This window comes from Salarias fasciatus, unplaced genomic scaffold (assembly GCF_902148845.1).
Source record: "Salarias fasciatus unplaced genomic scaffold, fSalaFa1.1, whole genome shotgun sequence".
Taxonomy (NCBI): domain Eukaryota; kingdom Metazoa; phylum Chordata; class Actinopteri; order Blenniiformes; family Blenniidae; genus Salarias; species Salarias fasciatus.
In genome coordinates this window covers 27038-49777 of record NW_021941245.1, presented here as the reverse complement: position 1 = coordinate 49777, position 22740 = coordinate 27038, and the positions used below count along the sequence as shown (strand labels likewise).

General features: G+C 48.4%; 1 protein-coding gene across 1 annotated transcript in view; it reads left to right on the top strand.

Moving 5' to 3' along the window:
* The window catches only part of LOC115384476 (rho guanine nucleotide exchange factor 40-like), a 106341-nt gene extending 102270 nt beyond the window's left edge, over positions 1-4071 (top strand). The window contains exons 24-25 of the mRNA XM_030086751.1: positions 364-421; positions 3533-4071. Of these exons, the coding sequence (XP_029942611.1) occupies positions 364-365 (2 nt within the window). The 3' untranslated portion in view covers positions 366-421; positions 3533-4071. The remainder of the gene's footprint in view (positions 1-363; positions 422-3532) is intronic.
* The last annotated feature ends 18669 nt before the right edge of the window (positions 4072-22740 follow it).

Genomic DNA, 22740 nt, shown 5'->3' with positions numbered 1-22740 from the left:
CATGACCTCCGATTGATCACATGACCTCCGACTGATCAAATGACCTCCGATTGATCACATGACCTCCGATTGATCACATGACCTCCGACTGATCACATGACCTCCGACTGATCACATGACCTCCGACTGATCAAATGACCTCCGATTGATCACATGACCTCCGATTGATCACATGACCTCCGACTGATCACATGACCTCCGACTGATCACATGACCTCCGACTGATCACATGACCTCCGACTGATCAAATGACCTCCGATTGATCACATGACCTCCGACTGATCAAATGACCTCCGATTGATCACATGACCTCCGACTGATCACATGACCTCCGACTGATCACATGACCGTGCTTCTGTCCAGGACGCCTCTGCAGCCGCTGGCGGAGCAGCCGCCATCTGAGGAGCTGAGCCTCTGTCCGGTGAGTCCCACTCCTTCAGTCCTCCCTTCATCAGGATCGGACCCAAAACCACCGCTCTCCAGGACGAGAGCTCCCGCCTCACACACACACACTCACACTCACACTCACACTCACACTCACACTCACACTCACACTCACACACACACTCACACACACACTCACACTCACACACAGTCGCAGCTCGGCAGCGTGCAGACAAAGCTCGTCGTGAACACAAGAAACTCTCTGAAGGACGGTCGTGATGGAGGAACGAGAAGCTGCTGGTGGAGCTGCTGGTGGAGCTGCTGGTGGAGCTGCTGATGGAGCTGCTGATGGAGCTGCTGGTGGAGCTGCTGGTGGAGCTGCTGGGTGGAGCTGCTGGTGGAGCTGCTGGGTGGAGCTGCTGGGTGGAGCTGCTGGGTGGAGCTGCTGGGTGGAGCTGCTGGTGGAGCTGCTGATGGAGCTGCTGGTAGAGCTGCTGGTGGAGCTGCTGGTGGAGCTGCTGGTGGAGCTGCTGGTGGAGCTGTTGGTGGAGCTGCTGATGGAGCTGCTGGTAGAGCTGCTGGTGGAGCTGCTGGGTGGAGCTGCTGGTGGAGCTGCTGGTGGAGCTGCTGATGGAGCTGCTGGTAGAGCTGCTGGTGGAGCTGCTGGGTGGAGCTGCTGGGTGGAGCTGCTGGTGGAGCTGCTGGGTGGAGCTGCTGGTGGAGCTGCTGGTGGAGCTGCTGGTGGAGCTGCTGGGTGGAGCTGCTGGGTGGAGCTGCTGGTGGAGCTGCTGGTGGAGCTGCTGATGGAGCTGCTGGTGGAGCTGCTGATGGAGCTGCTGGTGGAGCTGCTGGTGGAGCTGCTGGGTGGAGCTGCTGGTGGAGCTGCTGGGTGGAGCTGCTGGTGCTGCTGGTGGAGCTGCTGGTGGAGCTGCTGATGGAGCTGCTGGTGGAGCTGCTGGTGGAGCTGCTGATGGAGCTGCTGGTGGAGCTGCTGGTGGAGCTGCTGGTGGAGCTGCTGGTGGACCTGCTGGTGGAGCTGCTGGTGGAGCTGCTGGGTGGAGCTGCTGATGGAGCTGCTGGTGGAGCTGCTGGTGGAGCTGCTGGTGGAGCTGCTGGTGGAGCTGCTGGTGGAGCTGCTGGTGGAGCTGCTGGTGGAGCTGCTGGGTGGAGCTGCTGGTGGAGCTGCTGGTGGAGCTGCTGGTGGAGCTGCTGGTGGAGCTGCTGGTGGAGCTGCTGGTGGAGCTGCTGGTGGAGCTGCTGGTGGAGCTGCTGGGTGGAGCTGCTGGGTGGAGCTGCTGGTGGAGCTGCTGGTGGAGCTGCTGGTGGAGCTGCTGGGTGGAGCTGCTGGTGGAGCTGCTGATGGAGCTGCTGGTGGAGCTGCTGGTGGAGCTGCTGGGTGGAGCTGCTGGGTGGAGCTGCTGGTAGAGCTGCTGGGTGGAGCTGCTGGGTGGAGCTGCTGGTAGAGCTGCTGGGTGGAGCTGCTGGTGGAGCTGCTGGTGGAGCTGTTGGTGGAGCTGCTGATGGAGCTGCTGGTAGAGCTGCTGGTGGAGCTGCTGGGTGGAGCTGCTGATGGAGCTGCTGGGTGGAGCTGCTGGTGGAGCTGCTGGTGGAGCTGCTGGGTGGAGCTGCTGATGGAGCTGCTGGGTGGAGCTGCTGATGGAGCTGCTGATGGAGCTGCTGGTGGAGCTGCTGGTGGAGCTGCTGGTGGAGCTGCTGGTGGAGCACCACCACCACATAATCACGAAGGGGAGGAGATCAGACAGATGAGGGGGCTGTGGACCAGCATGGCAGTGGTGAGAGGGGTGAGAGAGGAGCGAGATAGGGGCGAGGGAGGGGCGAGACAGGGGTGAGAGAGGGGCGGAGACGGTTTATGTTACGTAGGTGGAAGTGTGCAGACTGAGAGGTGTTTTTAATGTGGAGTGTAAAGAGAGTGAGCTGGAGGACGACACCCAGACTCTGAGCTGAGGGGAGGGGACACTGTGGACCTGTCCACTGTGAGGGACAGCCTGGTAGATCTGGAACGTGAGGAATTGGTGTCAACAAGGAGAAGTTCTCTTATCACTGCTTAGTTTCAGGAAGTTTGAGGTCGACCAGGATTTGGTTTCAGAGAAGCAGAGGGTGAGGGAGGAGGGGGAGAGTGGAGTCAGGTTTAGAGAGAGAGCTGGGCGTCGTCCGCATAGCAGTGAAAATTAATACCAAATTTGCTGCCGAGGGGAAGAAGGTATATGATGGAGAGGAGGGGCACCAGGACGGAGCCCTGGGGGACACCAGAAGTGACGGGGGAGGCTGAGAGCAGGATGAACTGAGAGCTCCAGTGAGGGAGGAGTGAAACCAGAGAAGGGGGGTGAGAGTGAGTCTAGTGAGCAGGGTGGAGGGAGAGACGGTGTGGAAGGCTGCACTGAGCTGGAGGAGGATGAGGATGGAGATCAAACCGTGGTCAGCTGCAATGAGAAGATCATCTGTGATCTACATCCCCAGTGATGCTCCAGACTACGGTGTGACTTCAATGAATGAACGCTTTATTCCGACATACATTTCCCATCAACCCCCAGGCCTGATGTCATCACCACGTGATCAGACACAGCCACCTCCCATGAAACAAGCTCCTCAGCTTCCTGCTTCAGCACTGGTGAAGCTGGACCGGACCGGACCGGAGAGTCACATCGGCCGCAGTTCTGCTGGACGCCGCAGACGAGCCGAGTTCAGAGCCACGGCTTTAACACCCCCACAGGGCGGCCGGTCCCAGCTGCTGTGGGCAAGGGCGGGGTCACCCTGGACAGGTCTCCAGTCTGTCTCAGACAACCATTCACTCTCACCTTCACTGTTCAGGGAGACCATTTAACCTGACATGCATGTTTCTGGATCGTGGGAGGAAGCCGGAGAACCCAGAGGGAACCCACACTCACACGGAGAGAACATGCAAACTCCACACAGAAAGGTCCTGAGCCCCAGCCAGTACTTGAACCCAGGACCTTCTTGCTGTGAGGCAAGGGCGCTAACCACTGCACCACCGTGTGGCCTGCATTGAAAATTAACACTAAAAAATGATGGAAAAAAACAGTGGAGAAAAACAGCAGAGAACCTGAAGGAACCTTCCTGACCTGGAGCTTTGAAAACTGCTCTTCATGTTGATCTGTTCTGTCTGCAGGTCTCTGCTCATCGGTGGACGTTCAGCTGCTCAGCTCCACCCTACACCACAGTCTGCAGTCTAAGGAGGGATGTCCAGACTTCCTGTCCCCACACTTCCTGTCCCCAGACTCTTCCTCCAGCTCTTCCCAGAGGATCCAGAGTTGTTCCCAGTCTTGCCGAGAGACAGTCTGTCCAGCGTGTCCAGGTCTTCCCCGGGGTCTCCTCCCAGTGGGACATGTCCAGAACTCCTCCCCAGGGAGGTTCCTTCCTAAACAGATGCTGAGCCTCCTCAGCTGCTCCTCTAATCTGGAAGAGTAGCGGCTCTAATCCGAGCTCCTCCCTGGTGACGTAGCTCCTCCCCCTTTCTCAAAGAGAGCGCCCAGCCCCCGATCTATAAATGTATGTAAATAATTTGACTCCATTTTACTGGAGCTGTTGTCTCCAGCACCAGTTTGTGTTTTACATATATTTGCTGCTTCCTGCTTGCTTCCTGTCTGCTTCCTTTCTACTTCCTGCCTGCTTCCTGTCTGCCTCCTGCCTGCTTCCTCTCTTCTTCCTCTCTGCTTCATGTCTGCTTCCTGCTTGCTTCCTGCCTACTTCCTGTCTGCTTCCTCTCTGCTTCCTGCCTACTTCCTTTCTGCTTCCTCTCTTCTTCCTGCCTGCTTCCTGCCTGCTTCCTGCCTGCTTCCTGCTTGCTTCCTGCCTGCTTCCTGCTTGCTTCCTGCCTGCTTCCTGCCGTCCTGGTTCCCCTCTGGAAGCCAGACTTGAGGTGTCAGTCTGGCTTTTCACTTCATAAAGGAGACAATAAAAAAATTGTTTTGTGAGTTCCAGTCTGATTTTTCAAGCAAAACAATAAACAAGTTACAAAAAAAAAACTATGCTCCATTTGTGTGTGTTTGTGTGTTTGTGTGTTTGTGTGTGTGTGTGTGTGTGTGTGTCTGATGTATGTTGACAGACTGTTGCTGAATAAGAGTCACTCTTTAGAGGAGTGAGCAGAGTGACCTGCAGTCCTCTCACTCAGTGTTGGGTAAGTTGTTTTAAAAAGTAGTTATAGTTACTGGTTACTTCTTCCAAAAAGTAATTAAGTTACAATGTTCAAAAAGCATTAATTACTAAGCAAAGTAATTATTGCATTACTTTAACAAAAAGTGTTTAAACATGTCAAAGAATGTAATCCCCTCCTAATGGAACTTTACAATGTTTTTTCAGCTATGTGTTATAAAACCGAGTATGACTCATGAAATCGATGAACCCCTGACAGAAGAAATGACCGACGTGAAACACTTTGTTCACCTGCAGTCTTCAGATGCTGCTGTGGGATTTTCATGAGATCACATTCGATTTGTAACTGCAGCTGTTTTCACGTCTGTTGATATTAAACAGCTGACGTAGATGTTGGTCAACAGAATGAACGATGACTGAGCTGGCCTCTCTGTGGCTGCATCTCCGTCACACCGTTCCAGCTGTAAATCAATCAATCAATCAATGTATTTTTGTATAGCCCAGTATCACAACAACAGCTGCCTCAGAGGCTTCAAGACGTTACACTGGTTGGTAAAAATAAAAACAGCAAATAAGCATAATGTTAATATGTCAAATTCACAGTAACGAGACAAAACGAAGCAACCACCGCCTTAGACCCTCACATCCGGCAAGAAAAAACTCCAGAAACCCAGTGGGAAAAGAAGAAATCTTGGGGAGAACCACAGTATGGAGGGATCCCTCTCCCAGGGATGGACAGCTTTGGCAACAGCTAGCATGAGACAATAAGAAGTAAAGCCTAGGACAATGTTGAGGACAGTCCGTTGGACGGTCCAGCACAAGAACCACGGATCCCAGAAGTAGAACCGAAGCCAGTCCGCGGGCAGGACCGACAGGAGTGTCCTCCCGGTCCGGACGGAGCTTGTTCGTAGGCCCTCGTGATAGTGGAGTCAGCAACTGAAACTGGAGAAGACTCCCCCTCGAAGGGGGGGACAGCAGGTGAAAAGCAATGAAGGGACTAAAGGGAATAACATTCAGACATTAGAGGACAGGGCTCAGTGCACCGTACTTCCCACAGCATTCTAGCTCCTAGGGCAGCTTTGTGGATAGTTTAGTATTTAAACTACTATTTAGTTAGTATAGTTTAGATAGCTTAGTTTAGTTTAATTTAGTTTGGTTAAGTTTAGTTTAGTTTAGAATCCCCAGCTGACCTGATCATAGGCTGCATCGAAGAGAAACGTCTTGAGCCTCACCTTAAATGTGGAGACTGTGTCTGCCTCTTTGACACCACTTGGAAGCTGGTTCCATAAAAACGGTGCCTGATAGCTAAAGGCTCTTCCACCTAGTGTCCATTTAGAGACTCTAGGAGTCACCAGTAACCCTGCATTTTGAGAGCGAAGTGCTCTGATTGGTTGATAAGGCGTTAAAGCATCTTGGAGATAGGTCGGAGCCATCCCATTTAGGATTTTGTAAGTGAGGAGAAGGATTTTAAATCTAACTCTAAACTCGACAGGAAGCCAGTGAAGAGATTTTAGAACGGGAGTAATGTGTTCACGTCTTCTAGTTCCGGTTAATAATCTGGCGGCCGCATTTTGAACCAACTGAAAGTTTTTTAATACACTTTTTGGGCAGGCTGCGAGAAGGGAGTTGCAGTAGTCCAGTCTAGTAGAAACAAATGCATGGATGAGTTTTTCTGCATCGCTTCTAGGTAGAATGTTTCTTATTTTAGCTATGTTGCGCAAGTGGAAATATGCTGTTTTACAAGCCAGGTTGATGTGTGCTTTAAAGGAGATATCCTGATCAAATAAGACCCCGAGGTTCCTGACAGTAGAGGAGGAGGATACACTGACGTTATCTAAGGTGATAATCTGTTCAGATAGACACTCTCTCAGTTTATGGGGGCCTAGTATAATGACCTCTGTTTTGCCAGGATTCAGACGGAGATAGTTCGTAGTCATCCAGGTTTTAATTTCTCTGATACAGTCACTGAGTCCGTCTATTTGATTAGTTTGATCAGGTTTCATAGATAAATACAATTGTGTGTCATCTGCATAACAATGAAAATTGATATCGTGACTTCTAATTATATTCCCTAAAGGAAGCATATATAACAGAAATAAAATTGGCCCGAGCACGGACCCTTGAGGAACCCCATAACTGACCTGGGAGCACGGTGAGGACTGTTGGTTAACGTGAACAAATCGGTACCTATTAGATAAATAGGATTTGAACCAGCAGAGGGCTTTTCCTCTGATGCCGACCTCACATTCTAACCTCTGCAGGAGAATATTGTGGTCGATTGTATCAAAAGCTGCACTGAGGTCTAGGAGAACCAGGACTGAGACTAGACCTGCGTCAGCCGCCAATAGCAAGTCATTAGTGACTTTAACTAACGCAGTCTCAGTGCTGTGATAAGCTCTATATCCTGACTGAAATTTCTCAAATAAACTATTGTCCTGTAGGTGGCGGTAAAGCTGTTTAACCACGACGTTTTCCCGGACTTTTGAAATAAAAGGCAGATTTGATATCGGTCTGTAGTTAGCTAGAATATCAGGATCAAGATTAGGTTTTTTCAGCAGTGGTTTGATTACTGCGAGTTTAAATGACTGTGGCACATAGCCAATTTCTAGAGACGTATTTATTATAGTTATGATCGTATTTAAGATAACTGGAAGAATATCTTTGAAAAGCTTAGTTGGAATTGGATCTAGGAGACAGGTCGAGGTTTTAGAAGACATTACAATCGAAGTAATCTCAGCCCCATCTACTGGTGAGAAACTATCTATTATTTCAGGTATTTCAGGTGGAGGCAGTGGCTGGATTCCCTGAGCTTGATCTGAGGAAAGTGCTTCATTGATTTTACCTCTGATGGTTATGATTTTATCATTAAAGAATTTAAGAAAGTCATGGCAGTTTAAAGATTCTGGGATTACTGGTTCCACTACAGTATGACTGTTTGTCAGTCTGGCTACAGTGTTGAACAGAAACCGAGGGTTATTTTTGTTTATTTCTATTAAACGAGAGTAATATAATGTCTTGGCTTTAAAAAGAGTTTGTTTATAGCTTAGCAAGCTACATTTCCCGGCCTTCAGAGATTGTTCTGATTTAGATTTACGCCACAGTCTTTCTAATTGCCGAGTTTTTTGTTTGAGAACACGGGTTTCAGAATTAAACCATGGAGCAACGCGCCTGGGTCGATTGGTTTTCAGCTGCAACGGGGCCACTACGTCAAGGGCAGATTTTAGTGAGTGCATAGCACTGTCAACAAACTGATCACTATTATCACCACTGGTCAATAAGCTCATTTCTGTGAGTTCACAAGATAATGCAGCAAATGCAGGCTGGATCAATTCTTTGTACCGAGCCACAGCTTTTTCAGATAATGTCCGTATCAGCTGAATTTTATCTTTTTGAGCACAGTAGTCTTCAATCAAAACCTGAAAAGTAATTAAGAAATGGTCTGAGAGTATGGGGTTCTGAGGGAGAACATTTAGGTCACTGACCTCTATCCCATATGTTAAGACCAGATCCAGGGTGTGCTTGTGACTATGAGTGGATTCATCAACATTTTGAGTGAAACCGATACTATCTAATACTGCAATAAACGCATTACTCAAACTGTCACCAGAATCATCCACATGGATGTTAAAGTCACCTATTATAAGGATCTTGCTATGAGTCAATACTATATTGCTTAAAAACTCTGAGAACTCAGTTAAAAAGTCAGAGTAAGGACCAGGAGGTCGATACACAATAATTAATAGCAAAGCTTTTTGATTCTTCCAATGTGGACAAGTAAGCGTTAGTATTAAGCTTTCAAAAGAGTTGAATTTAACATTAGTTTTGGGTTTAAGAAGAAGACTGGAGTGGGATATCACTGCCACACCTCCACCTCCACCTGTTGATCTAGCTGTTTGGAAATTAACATAGGTTGGAGGGGTACATTCATTGAGCCTCACATAATCATCTTGCTGGAGCCAAGTTTCTGTTAGAGCAAGGAGATCAATGTTATTGTCACCGATAAGGTCATTAACTAACAGAGATTTAGTGGAGATTGCTCTAATGTTTAGTAGACCACATGTTATGTGTTTCCTACTGGAAGAGTTATTCTGTCTCGTACAGGTGTTAAGCTTTTTACCCACTGACTTTTTTCTAATGCTTTGAGCACTATGGACAGACACAGTCTCTGTTAGCCTAGGTAAACCTCCATGCTTGACTTGTAAAAATCCGGGAGCAGGATTAGTGACGGGATCAACAAGATCAACAGAGGAGCGTTCTACACGACTGCTCTGCGCCCGGGGCTCATAGATGGATTGTCAATTTAGGGTACGAAGCCGATCAGCCATATTGCGAGCTAAAAGGGCTGCACCATCCAAAGTTGGGTGGATGCCGTCCCTGCGGATGAGCCCAGGCTTTCCCCAGAAGGTGCACCAGTTGTTTAGAAAAATAACTCCGTTTTCCTCACTCCATCTAGAAAACCAGCGATTGAATGATGAAAGTCGGCTATACATTTCATCATTGACCAAATTGGGCAGGGGACCAGAGAATATTACGGCATCAGACATCGACTTAGCCAATTCACACACTGAGGCTACTTGTAATTTGAGCACCTCTGATTGTCTCCGCCGGGCATCATTACCGCCTGCGTGAATCACGACTCGACGGAATCTCCTACCTTCCTGTTTTAAAAGCCTAAGGTTCCCCTCGATGTCCCCCACTCTGGCCCCCGGGTAACACCTAACCTTCACCGCTGGCAGCTTCACGTCTCTAACTATAGAGCTGCCAATCACCAGCGTGTCCAGTTCAGCCGGCGTGTCGTCGCTGAGGGGAGAGAACCTATTGCAGACGTGAAGCGGTTCTTGGAGTGCTACGTGGCGGTGCTTAGCACGAGCCTTCCTCCGGACCGTCACAAACCGGTCCTGGTCTTGCCCCGGCTGCTCGGGACACGCTGCGGGGCTAGGCTTGCTAACACTCCTCTCACTGCGGGAGCGGGCTGCGAGCCCTGCCGCTACCTCGCTATAGCTAGCGCTGCCCTGCCCCTCACATCTGCGCAGCCGCTCCTCTAACTCGGTTACCCTGGCCTCCAGCGCTGTCAATACACTGCACTTTACGCAAATACCCCTATCGTCAAGGGAGGCAGGGTTCTGACTCAACATACGGCACACTGAGCAGGAAAGAAAAGAAGACAGAGGGGAGGACGCCATAGCGGTCCCGGCGGACCAAGCTAGTTAGCACGCTAAGCTAGTTAGCACGCCGGTGGCGCTAACGGCGGAGAAGAAATGTAATTCACGAGGGATCGCTGGTCAATCGGGGGCGAAAGTAACCCCGGGGGCGTAAATAACCCCGATTTTTGATTGCTTCGTGAATTAACAGTAATAGCAAGAGAGAGACAGCAAGCACTTCAGTCGCTCACAAGCTTCAGCAAGCTTCACCAACACGGAAAACACTCACCGGAGTGACGTCAGCCAGAGGTGGTAAATCAAGAACAAAGCATTCAGGACTTACAGGACAGGTGGCCTGCTCTCTTCACACAGAAAGAGGTAAATGGAACTGAAGTGACCAAAGTCTGTACGCTTCTTTAATTACTGTGAGCATTAATGAATTATAATATAATGTGGCTGAGATTGCATAGCACTGAACTTACTGACAGAGTTTACATCTTATTTTGTGTGTTCTTTATTTGTATATAGATGAGAGCAGTTTATTTTCTCCATAATACAATATCTACTGTCATTTGTGAGTGTTTTTTTTAGAATTGCAAAGGCTCATGGCAGTTCCTCTTGAAGAGAAGTTCATGTCCAGAAATCATAAAGAAAAGATAGTTTTCTTTATGTAAATAACCCCGATTTTTTGATTGCTTCGTGAATTAACAGTAATAGCAAGAGAGAGACAGCAAGCACTTCAGTCGCTCACAAGCTTCAGCAAGCTTCACCAACACGGAAAACACTCACCGGAGTGACGTCAGCCAGACTGCAGAATGTAAACACGCTTCCGCTCAGCTGGACTCCGGCCCAAGACATTTAAAATGTTCGTTCAGCTGTTTTTGGGTTTTGTGTTGATCTTTGTTCCTGTGTGTCTGCTGCGCTGTGAGCTTCCCACCTCTGGGGGGCGTCCCTGCTGGGAGCTGGTCCTGTCAGGCAGGTGAGGCTCTCAGGTGCGGCTGATTGGAGGAAGAAGCAGTTTGAGAGTTTGTGTTGGGCCTGAGGCTGCCGGCGGCGGGCGGAGCGGCGGGTGGAGGAGGACCGGGATCAGAGGAAGCGGGACTCCAGCACAACACGCCTGTACGGCGGCAGACGCCAGGTAACGGCTGAACGGCCATCAGAGCGGCAAGCGCCAGCGGTAGACGTGTGCATGTCCAGCGCCCTGCTGGAGACCGTCTGTGAAGGAGGGTGAACTGCGGGTGTATGTATGCAGATGAGCAGGCTTTATTTGTGAAAGCGACAGAGAAAGCAGCATGCTGAAGGAGTGAAGGAAGAAATTCAGCCGTTCTGAAAACGCAGTGGTTCGTCTGACGGCCGATCTGGATCAGTAGACCCGCTGCTGGATCAGTAGACCCGCTGCTGGATCAGTAGACCCGCTGCTGGATCAGTAGACCCGCTGCTGGATCAGTAGACCCGCTGCTGGATCAGTAGACCCGCTGCTGGATCAGTAGACCCGCTGCTGGATCAGATGAGGGGGGGTTATGAGTTGAGGAGCTGGACTGCCGTAGGTACAGAGGTAGTCCTCCTCCTCTGAGTCCTGCATGGGGGGCAGCGAAGCCGTCCACCAGAAGAGAGCCACTCCAATGCAGAGAAAAAAGAGCATGTGAGGATCAATGGTGATCTGGTGATCTGGTCAGCCAGTCACTGGTGATCCAGTGATCCGGTCAGCCAGTCACTGGTGATCCAGTGATCCGGTCAGCCAGTCACTGGTGATCCAGTGATCCGGTCAGCCAGTCACTGGTGATCCAGTGATCTGGTGATCCGGTCAGCCAGTCACTGGTGATCCAGTGATCCGGTCAGCCAGTCACTGGTGATCCAGTGATCCGGTCAGCCAGTCACTGGTGATCCAGTGATCCGGTCAGCCAGTCACTGGTGATCCAGTGATCTGGTGATCCGGTCAGCCAGTCACTGGTGATCCAGTGATCTGGTGATCCGGTCAGCCAGTCACTGGTGATCCAGTGATCCGGTCAGCCAGTCATTAGTGATCCAGTGATCCGGTCAGCCAGTGATCCGGTCAGCCAGTCATTAGTGATCCAGTGATCCAGTGATCTGGTCAGCCAGTCATTAGTGATCCGGTCAGCCAGTCATTGGTGATCCAGTGATCCGGTCAGCCAGTCATTGGTGATCCAGTGATCTGGTGATCCGGTCAGCCAGTCATTGGTGATCCAGTGATCCGGTCAGCCAGTCATTGGTGATCCAGTGATCTGGTGATCCGGTCAGCCAGTCACTGGTGATCCTGTTCTGGAGGCTGATGGAGGAGAACCAGCAGGTGATGGAGAAGGTGACGGTGCTCTCTGTGACGGAGTAGTAGAATAATCTGACTCAGTCCAGACGAGCTGAGCGTCCTCAGGAGACACTGTCTCTGGAGACATTCCCCGATCGTCTCCTCTGTGTTCGAGGAGGATTTCAGCTGTCTGTCAAAGATGGTGTCCAGATATTTGTCGTCGTCCACCAGCTCAACAGGCAGTCCACAGGCGGAGGTGGTGACAGCTGTAGCAGCGCCACCTGCCTGATGGAGAAGGTCACTACCAGACCAGAACCATCACAGCAGTCCAGGAACTTCTGGAGGACTGAGCTGTGGGACGGAGACGGAGGACCGAGACATCCTGTCAGCAGAGACAGGAGGATGGAGACGGTCCTGTCAGCAGAGACAGGAGGACCGAGACGTCCTGTCAGCAGAGACAGGAGGACCGAGACGTCCTGTCAGCAGAGACAGGAGGACCGAGACGTCCTGTCAGCAGAGACAGGAGGACCGAGACGTCCTGTCAGCAGAGACAGGAGGACCGAGACGTCCTGTCAGCAGAGACAGGAGGACCGAGACGTCCTGTCAGCTGAGACAGGAGGACCGAGACGTCCTGTCAGCAGAGACAGGAGGACGGAGACGTCCTGTCAGCAGAGACAGGAGGACCGAGACGTCCTGTCAGCAGAGACAGGGGGACCAAGACGTCCTGTCAGCAGAGACAGGAGGACGTGTCCCCTGCATATTGGACCAGGTGGGAGTCTGGCTGTGAGGATCTGCTCTCTGCTGGGACGATAAGCTACCTGGACAGGGTCAGTCTGTGAGTCAGTCTCTCCGATGACTTCCTGTTTCAGGATTCTCTCCGTGGCCTTCATCAGGAGGGAGGCGAGGGCCACAGGTCAGAGGTCATTCAGTACCTTGGTTGTCCTCTAGGGGATGGGGGATGACTCTGGAGTGTTTCCACAGCAGAGGAACTGAACAGCTGTCCAGGGAGTTCTGGAAGAGAGTCTGAAACACCCCCCAGCTGGTCTGCAGGGGCAGCTGGTCTCTCTGGTCCTCCTCTGGTCCTCCTCAGGGCTCTGGTCCTCCTCTGGTCCTGGTCTCTTGGCGCTGTGTGGTCTGTGGTGTAGACAGGGTGGAGTCAGAGGTGTAGGGCTGCTCCATCCACACGGTGGAGCTGCTGTGGTTGGGTTAGGTTTCAGCTTTGGGGTTTAGAGTTAGGGTTCAGCCACAGGCGTAATTTGCGTAGGGTTGGTGGGTTATGAAAACCCACGGGCCCTCTTGTGGTGAAATCCTGTCCCACCACCACACTGCCGATGATTTTTTTGTGTTTGTTTTTTGTTTGTTTAAATCCAAGGCAGAGTGAACGCAGCAGCTGCTTCTCCGGCCAGAGGCGCCGCTACACATAGGGCCCCGAGCTGGAGGGGGCCCCGAGGGACGGCTGACATCAGTCAATTTCAATGACAAATTAAAGGCGCTACACTAGACGCTGCAATGACAGCGTGTCGAAAATCCCTCGTGTGAGGCCCTTTCCGAGTGCTCACCGGTTTGGCGGATATCAGCGTCGGGAACGTGCCTAACGCGGCCCCACTGCTACCCGGCTTGCATCAAAGCAGGCCGGTTGCAGGCATAGGCGAACTAGGCGGCCGTCTAGGGCGCAGTGTGGGGGGCGGCGTGGCTGTACAGGGGGCGCACCGACGCTCCGTGTTCCAAGTTAGCACCGCTCTGCCACTGCACCACACCGCTCGGCATCGCTTGGACTTGGACTAGGACTCCCCCCCCCCCCCCACCAGGGATCAACTGCTGAGTCGGGGAGATGCATTCCAGATGGTCCAGTCGGTTCCTGATAGGTTCAGCAGCAGCGTTAGCTTTAGGATGGATGTAAACCAGAAAGACGGACAGCTGTGGAAATTCTCTGGGTGGAGAACCAATCACAGCCAAGTCTGTGTTTACCCCCACAGGGATTCTGAAAAACATTTATTGAGGTTCTGCTTTAACCACGTCTCCTGTACTGGTGCAGGTGGTGGATGTTAGCTTGTAGCTCGTCCAGCTTGTTACGGAGCTAGCGCACGTTGGTGAGGACGATGGAGGGAGTGGGGCGGCCGCCGGATCCATGACTCCTTCTCTAATTTGGCTCTTATGCCACTTTTTTTCTTGCCTCTGCTGGTGACCTTGTGCTTGTGGTGAGATGAGCGGCGGAGTGTTTCCTCAGGAACGGAGTCTGTGACGGTGGTGGATGGAGGCCGGCGGGTGGAGGGTGGAGTCCGAGCTGCAGGAGATCCCCGGAGGAGGTGATCCGCTGCCGTCAGGGAACCTGAACCCACTCAGGAGGAGCAGCAGGAGTGGCGCCCAGAGACATCGTCGTGCATCCATGATGAGAATGTTCAGACAGGACGGGGTCCTGGATCAGACAGGACGGGGTCCTGGGTCAGACAGGACGGGGTCCTGGGTCAGACAGGACGGGGTCCTGGGTCAGACAGGACGGGGTCCTGGGTCAGACAGGACGGGGTCCTGGGTCAGACAGGACGGGGTTCTGGGTCAGACAGGACGGGGTTCTGGGTCAGACAGGACGGGGTTCTGGATCAGACAGGACGGGGTCCTGGATCAGACAGGACGGGGTTCTGGATCAGACAGGACGGGGTTCTGGGTCAGACAGGACGGGGTCCTGGCTCAGACAGGACGGGGTCCTGGGTCAGACAGGACGGGGTTCTGGATCAGACAGGACGGGGTTCTGGGTCAGACAGGACGGGGTTCTGGGTCAGACAGGATGGGGTTCTGGGGAGAACTGTTAATTGATCGATGTCAATACCATCAGTGAGAACCTGATGGAGGGTGAGGCTGAGGTTCTGATAGAGATGTTCCGATTCCGATACCAGTATCGGAAATTGCGCCGATACTGCCGAAAATGCTGGTATCGGTATCGGCGAGTACTGGAGACCACGTCAATTACATTAGTAATCTATTTACTGGTCCGCTCCGTTAGCTCCGTTAGCTCCTTTAGCCCCGTTACCACTGACACTTCTTCTGTAATGTTTTATGGCAGCTTGCAGCCCGTTGGCCACACTACCGCCATCTGCTGGCCGTTAGCTCGGACACAGTTCTTTGCCACTGCTGCAGCTGCTGTTCATGAGAAGAAGAAGAATGGATCACGTGGCTGACGTACAGCGCCTGTTAAAGAAACGTTTGCCGATGTTTAGAGAGCAGCTTCGCTCTTTGGATATTTATTTTTTGAATGTAACTTCATAGGTTGGTTTGGACTATAACATTTTGGAAAGTAATCTTTAAGTTGCTGTTGAACTATTTTTTACTGTTCTATTTAAATGCCCTGTTCTAGGGCTGGGCGATATGGCAAAAAAAATGATCACGATTTTTTTCTTCATATCATTCAATCTCGATTATAATCACGATATGTTATATTGTTTTTAAACCAATTTTAAAGCATTTGCACTGAAAACTAGAACTATAGAATTGTTTAACATTTTATTAACAAACCAAGTAAATAGCAATGCAAATTAAATAATATAAGCATAGAAAAATATAACAACAATCTCACTGAACAGTGCAGTAAATGGAAAAAAAATCTAGCACCAAGATAATAAAATCTTGCGATGCAGCGTTTTTTCAGTAAAAGAGAAGAACTGAATGATTGTTAAGAGTGTGACAGTTTCCAGCCCTGAGGATTTTTGTTGCTATAAAAGATTAAAAAACTAAAGAAACCGTCTGGGGATAATGAAGGTGCTTTAGAACAAACATTATTTTCAAGTTCTGATGCTAAATATGCTGCTGCCATCATTAATGCTTGCACCAAATGTACAAAATTTAAAGAATCTAGATTGGACAGATTAGACTTAAAATGTAACAGTACATAACTACAATAATACAAAAAAAATAGACAAAAGTAATCGTTTTTCTCCTCTTAAAATGTTGCTCGTATGGTGCAGTGGCCTGAAAAGATGACACTGGAGTCAATATTCGACGTGCAGTCAATATTCGTGTTAAGATCAATATTCTGGTTTCTGAAACATAATAACCCCAGGGAGATCCTCATTCAGACCACGGCCACAGGCGACGCCATGACTGCATTTGCACTTCATGCCACTAGGTGTGCTGTTTGCATGTTCAACCTTGTTTTACACAGACACTACAGAAGAAGAACGGCGCTGCAGCGCTGCAGGCTCTCTGCATGTTGTTAGAAGAAGAGTGTCAGCGGCAAGACGTGGTGACATGTTCAATGATGCGATCCACCGTCATTTTCAGTAAAAGAGAAGAACTGAACGATCGTTAGTTAAACTGTATCACAAGTAGTTCCTGGACTCAAAAGACCAGATTCCTTGCGGATCGGTATGCTAGCAGCGGTGTGCTAGCAGCGGTGTGCTAGCAGCGGTGTGCTAGCAGCGGTGCGGGTGGAGCAGCCTGTCCTGTCAGCAGCAGCCTCATCTTCAGAGGATAACCCCGAGGCATGGCTGACTTCATCTGCTTCGCTGCCCTCGGCTCCACGTTCATCTCTGTTTACTTCTCAGACAACTTACAGGCTGGAGTTGAGCAGGAAAAAGTCGACTGTGATTGGCTGTGTTACGCACATTTCTGCCATGTCTGATCGAGTAAATGTGCTCTCAGCTGATCACCGTGATCGACTGGAAATTAATCGCGATCACCAATCACGATCATATAATCGCCCAGGCCTACCCTGTTCATTTTACTATGTTATGTTTGCACCCTAATTAAAAAAAAAAAAAAACATTTGTTTATTAAGTTACTGTTACACTGCTGTTATTTATACTGTTTTATCTAAATGACTTCATTTTACAATATTGTGTCTGCACTTCAATTTAAAAATGCAACAACATATATTCCCAGATTTATTTAAGTTGTCGTTGCACTACTGTTAAATATTGTTCTATTTAAATTCCCTTTAATTTGAAAATATTGGGGCTGCACTTTAAATGGAACAGGATCAAAAACAGCAGTGCAAATACAATTGTACTAAATCAATCTAGGAACAATTATTTTCAATAACTTAAAAAGAAATGTCTTGAATTTGCTGTACTGATTCATGTTTTAGAGGGTTTAACCTGAGCCGGGCCTCACCACAGTGACAATCATGTGACAGTCCTGCAGGCGAGGCCTGGTGTTATTCTATAATATACTGGTATCGGATCGGTACTCAGTATCGGCTGATACCAACAGTAAAAGTATTGGAATCGGTATCGGGAGGCAAAAAATGGTGTCGGAACATCTCTAGGTTCTGATGATGCTGAAGATCTTCTCACCGAACATTTTGTAAACACATCAGGAACCACAGCTGCCTGTGGACCAGATGACAGGGTGACCCCCTGCTGAGGCAGAGGACCAGACCGGCCTGAGTCGATGCCTTGTGCTCGGCTGAACGTTGCAGCGCCGTGCGGGAGCTGCAGCGTTTGGATAAACCTAACATGAAAATAATAACACACAAAAAAAAAAAAAAACTTCCTTTAAGCTCAGGGAGAAATGGAGGGCGAGAGCCTGGCCAAAACATCCTCACCTGATTCACCTACCTCAAGACGGCCTGGAATGTGTGGCAGTCACAATTAATTTATCTATTGAAATGTCTTTTAAAGTTGTTGTAGTGTATAGACCGCCCAATGAGAAAGATGTATTTTTTGAATGGCTTAAAGATGTATTTAAAATCTGTAACAACAAGGAAACAATCATACTGGGGGATTTCAATCTAAATTGGTTGGACAAAACTCGCTCCAGCAAATTAAGGCAGTTGGCCATGGCCAAGCAATTCAATTTAACTCAAATGATAAAAAATCCAACCAGGATAATCAGCACAACAAAAACATTATTAGATTTGATCTTTACTAGCAAACTGGACTGCGTAAATAGAACTTTCAACTTAGTCACTGATATGTCAGACCACAATCTAACACTGGTCTCAAGAAAGTTGTCTAAAAGTCGCTACAAAAACCAGCATAGAGAAAAAGTGTTTACATCTTTTATTCCTAAATGTGACATGGAGCAGCTAGACACAGAAATAAAAAACACTGTTCATAATGACCTCGTCAGAGGGCAGGATACAGAAGAGGCCTGGAACACACTGAAAAATACTATCAGTCAGATTGTTTATAAATTTACAAAAACGCAGCAGAGTAAACCCAAGAGTAAAAACCCTTGCCTTGGTTTAATAAATTATGGCTTTTAATGAAGGAAAGGGATGCTGCTCTTAAAAAGTATCTCAAGTCTAAACTGGGGATAGATCAATTGTTGTTGAAGAGCCTCAGAAATAAAGTTACAGGTGAACTAGGAAAAGCTAGAGCAGATTTTTTTCTTAGCAATAATTAAACAAGCCAAAGGTAATAGCAAAATGATCTGGCGGTATATCGACAAATTATCTGGAAAAGAGCGAAAAAGAAATGGCCCTATTGAACTCTACAAAACAGTCGACAATCCCACACTCACACCAGGAGCACACACTACTGAGAAGAACAGTCTACTTGTGGCAAACATGTTTAATGATTATTTCATTTCTTCTGTAAAAGAATTGTAAAAGAATTGCTGCCTCCCGTCCATCGTGCGGTCCAGGATGGATGTGTGGCCCAGAGCAGGACCACCATCCACCGAGAGCCCAATGGAACTGGTGTGTGTGAGTGAAGAAAGTAACTAAAACTATCTCGGCACTTTCGAATTCTAAAGCAAAAGACACATGGAGTCTGGACACGCTCTTTGTCAAGGAACATAAAATTGATTTTGCGGCATCAATTATGTACATAATTAATCAGTCTTTTAATGAGTGTGTATTTCCTGAGGCTTTTAAAACTGCTATTGTTACACCAATTCTTAAGTCCGTAACAGAGCAGATTTAATTAATTTTGGATCCGTAAGTATTTTACCAGCCGTATCCAAAGTGATCGAAAAAATTGTTGTACAACAGCTGACTGAACATCTGGATGAAGGAAATATGATTCATCACATGCAGTTTGGTTTCAGATCCAAACATTCCACTGAAACTGCATGTTGTTATTTTCTTGAAATGCTCAAATCTAAACTGGATAAGGGAGGGGTGGTCGGGGCCGTTTTTGTGGATTTACGCAAGGCTTTCGATACAGTCAACCACTCGATTCTGCTTTCAAAACTCCTAAATTTCAATCTCTCTGCCAAAGCCATCGCTTGGTCTCAATCATACCTTTCAAACCGTAACCAGTGTGTACGAATAAATGACAAAATCGCACCACTGAAACCGTGTACAACAGGTGTCCCCCAAGGGTCAATTCTGGGGCCGTTGCTTTTCAGTCTGTACATCAACGACCTGCCGTCCATCTGTGAAGATGTGGAGGTGTTGATGTACGCGGATGATACAGTTTTCTTCACACACAGTTCGGATCTGAATACTGTTGCAAACAAGCTTTCTTTGTCAATGGGAAAGGCAATGGAGTGGTTTCACGGGAATAGCCTTGTACTGAATACAGGAAAAACGGTCACAACGTACTTCTCTAACAAACTAAATCTCAGCACTCTTCCAAATATTTATGTGGACAATTATATGATCAAAAATGTTGATGAAGTCAAGTATCTGGGAGTGACTTTGGACCCCACATTATCATTTAAGAAGCATGTTAAAAAGCTCTGTCAGGTTTTAAAATATAATGTTGCTAACTTTCGCCAGATGAGGAGGTCACTATTGTTGGAAGCAGCAAAATCATATTTCAATGCAATGATAATTTCACATATTCTGTGCTGCGTGTCGTCCTGGTCTCAAGCCAAAGCAGCCCAGAACCCGATCAGATCACTGCATAATCAGGCTCTTAAAATTCTCGACAAAAAATCTCGGTGTTACCACCACTGCAATATATTAGACAAGTACAAAATCCTGAGCTTTGACAATCTGATCAGATACTCTGATGTCCGCCTGGTGCATAAAATCCTGCATGACGCCGCCCCACCCCCTCTGAAAACTTCTGTGCAGCCACGGTCTCAACTAACCGCAGAGCGCTGAGCTCTGTTTCGAGGGCTGATTGTAATGTTCCTAAAACAAAGTCTGCTTCTGCCCAGGCGGCCTTTTCCTATAAAGCCATCAAAGAGCGGAATGGGCTCCCAAACCATCTCAAGAACACGGCGGACTATCACAGTTTTTCGAGGGCTGTCAAAGACTGGCTCTTGGAGCACCAGTCCTGTGCACACTAGAGTACCAGACGGGTATTCGGCCATCAGGTGATACCTTGTGGGTAGCACCCGATGGCCATCAGATTATCAGATGATTGGTGTAATAACACTGCCACATGTACATCTGTACCACTTGGGTATGCAGCTATCGGGTGCTCCCCTCGTGCGAACACCCGGTAGTTATTGCACTATTGTCTTTGACGCTCTAATACAAGATTAAGCACTTTACTTACATTTTGCACTTTTGGAAATTGCTGCTGTTTTACGTTTTACTTTTTTACTCATTTTACTTGATGCAACTATTTTATGCACTGAAAATTGAATATTTTGCACTTTTGTATAGTTGAATTTAACCTGTATTGTCTTTTATTTTTACATATGTTAAATGTCAAGGACTGCAGATGGAAAGTAGCTTTGTGCTAAATCTGGTGCAGCCATCTTTTTAATGTAACTGCACATTGTCCTTCAAATAAACAAACTCAAACTCAAACCTCCAGCAGTCGCCCCGTTCAGACAGGCATGGGGTCATAACCCCAGAGAGCAAGGCACTACAGTAATCTAACCAACAGGAGATACACGCTGCATTAGTGCCTCCTGCTGGCCTGAGAGAGAAACGGGTGACTCTGGCGATATTCTGAAGATAATAAAAAACAATCTTAGTCATGTTTTTAATGTGTGGAATAAAATTCAGCTCACAGTCAAACATCACACCCCGGTTCTTTATAGATGATGCTGGTTTAAACATAGAATTCCTCAGGGTTCTGTCCTCGGACCTCTACACTTCACATCATACAGGCTTTCTGTAGGGAACCATCAGGAAACACTCCATTAACTTCCATCTTTATGCTGATGATACACAGATCTTCTGATCAGTGGAACCCGAAACACTGATCAACTTGTCGAATAGAAGCTTGTCTGAAAGACAAAAGTCAGAACCAGGACCACTGAGAGGAACCTGGAGTCACTTTAAACTAGGATCAGAACCACTGACAGGAACCTGGGGTTACATTAGACCAGGACCAGGACCACTGTCAAGTCATCCGTGTTTGTGCGCCGTTCCGGACTTGACACGGAGCATTCCCCTCGAAAAGGTGTTGTGCAGGGTTTCACTCAAGAACCAGTCCAGGTTTTATTTCACACTCTTTTATTTCCAACAATTCTGTGGTTTTTTTTCCGGATTCCTTTAGTTCCTTTAGCCCTTTAGATCCCTTAGTTTTCTGTAACTCTTTAGCGGGTTCTTAATTGCTTTGGGCTTCTCTTTAGGATGTTAGATAACTTATAATTGATGGAAGGTCCTCAGGTGAAAAACCTTAAGGAAACAAAATACGCCAATTACTTCTAGATTCTCTTACAAAAGAACTAATAATGAACTGGCCATAAAGGACCAAGTGATTTTAACAAAGGCAGGTTCTCAGTATTAACAAAGGTAGATTCTCAGTTTTAAAATACTAAACTTATTTAACAGCTCAAGCTCAGGTGGCAAATGAGCACAAAAATAAATCAAATCCCTTTCCTCACTGCTTATCTTAAGGTTCCTTTACAGTGGATTTTAACTTAAATTTTACCACCTTAATAAATAAAATTATTAATTCTTACTTTAATCTAGTGAATGACTTCTTACTACTTTAATGACTTTAATGAAAAGAAAAATGTTAAACTTAAAGTCCTTTGCAGCTGGAAAGCCCAGGTGCTCCTGCACGCAACACTTCTCCCTGAAGTCAGTGGAGACGTGGAAATGGCCACCGTTCCGCAGGCTTACCGGCAGTCCATCCAGTTCGAAGGGTTCTTCCGCACCGGTTAAGCCCAGGGAAGAACAACTTTTGTGAGAGTTTTTACCAGAGCTGCATCCTCCCCTGGTCTGTCTCCTGCCCCAAGCAGGAAGGCTGTGAAGCAGGTCTTCCCTCCACCCACCTGGCCAGGAGCATCAATCAGGTGATAGGAATCACCTGGTCTTTGTTCTCCCTGACGGGGGATGGGATGGGAGGCAGCGTCGGCTCACTGCCACTTCTGACAGAACAACCACTGACAGGAACCTGGAGTTACGTTAGACCAGGACCAGGACCACTGACAGGAACCTGGAGTTACATTAGACCAGGACCAGGACCACTGACAGGAACCTGGAGTTACATTAGACCAGGACCAGGACCACTGACAGGAACCTGGAGTTACGTTAGACCAGGACCAGGACCACTGACAGGAACCTGGAGTTACATTAGACCAGGACCAGGACCACTGACAGGAACCTGGAGTTACATTAGACCAGGACCAGGACCACTGACAGGAACCTGGAGTTACGTTAGACCAGGACCAGGACCACTGACAGGAACCTGGAGTTACATTAGACCAGGACCAGGACCACTGACAGGAACCTGGAGTTACATTAGACCAGGACCAGGACCACTGACAGGAACCTGGAGTTACGTTAGACCAGGACCAGGACCACTGACAGGAACCTGGAGTTACATTAGACCAGGACCAGGACCACTGACAGGAACCTGGAGTTACATTAGACCAGGACCAGGACCACTGACAGGAACCTGGAGTTACATTAGACCAGGACCAGGACCACTGACAGGAACCTGGAGTTACGTTAGACCAGGACCAAGACCACTGACAGGAACCTGGAGTTACGTTAGACCAGGACCAGGACCACTGACAGGAACC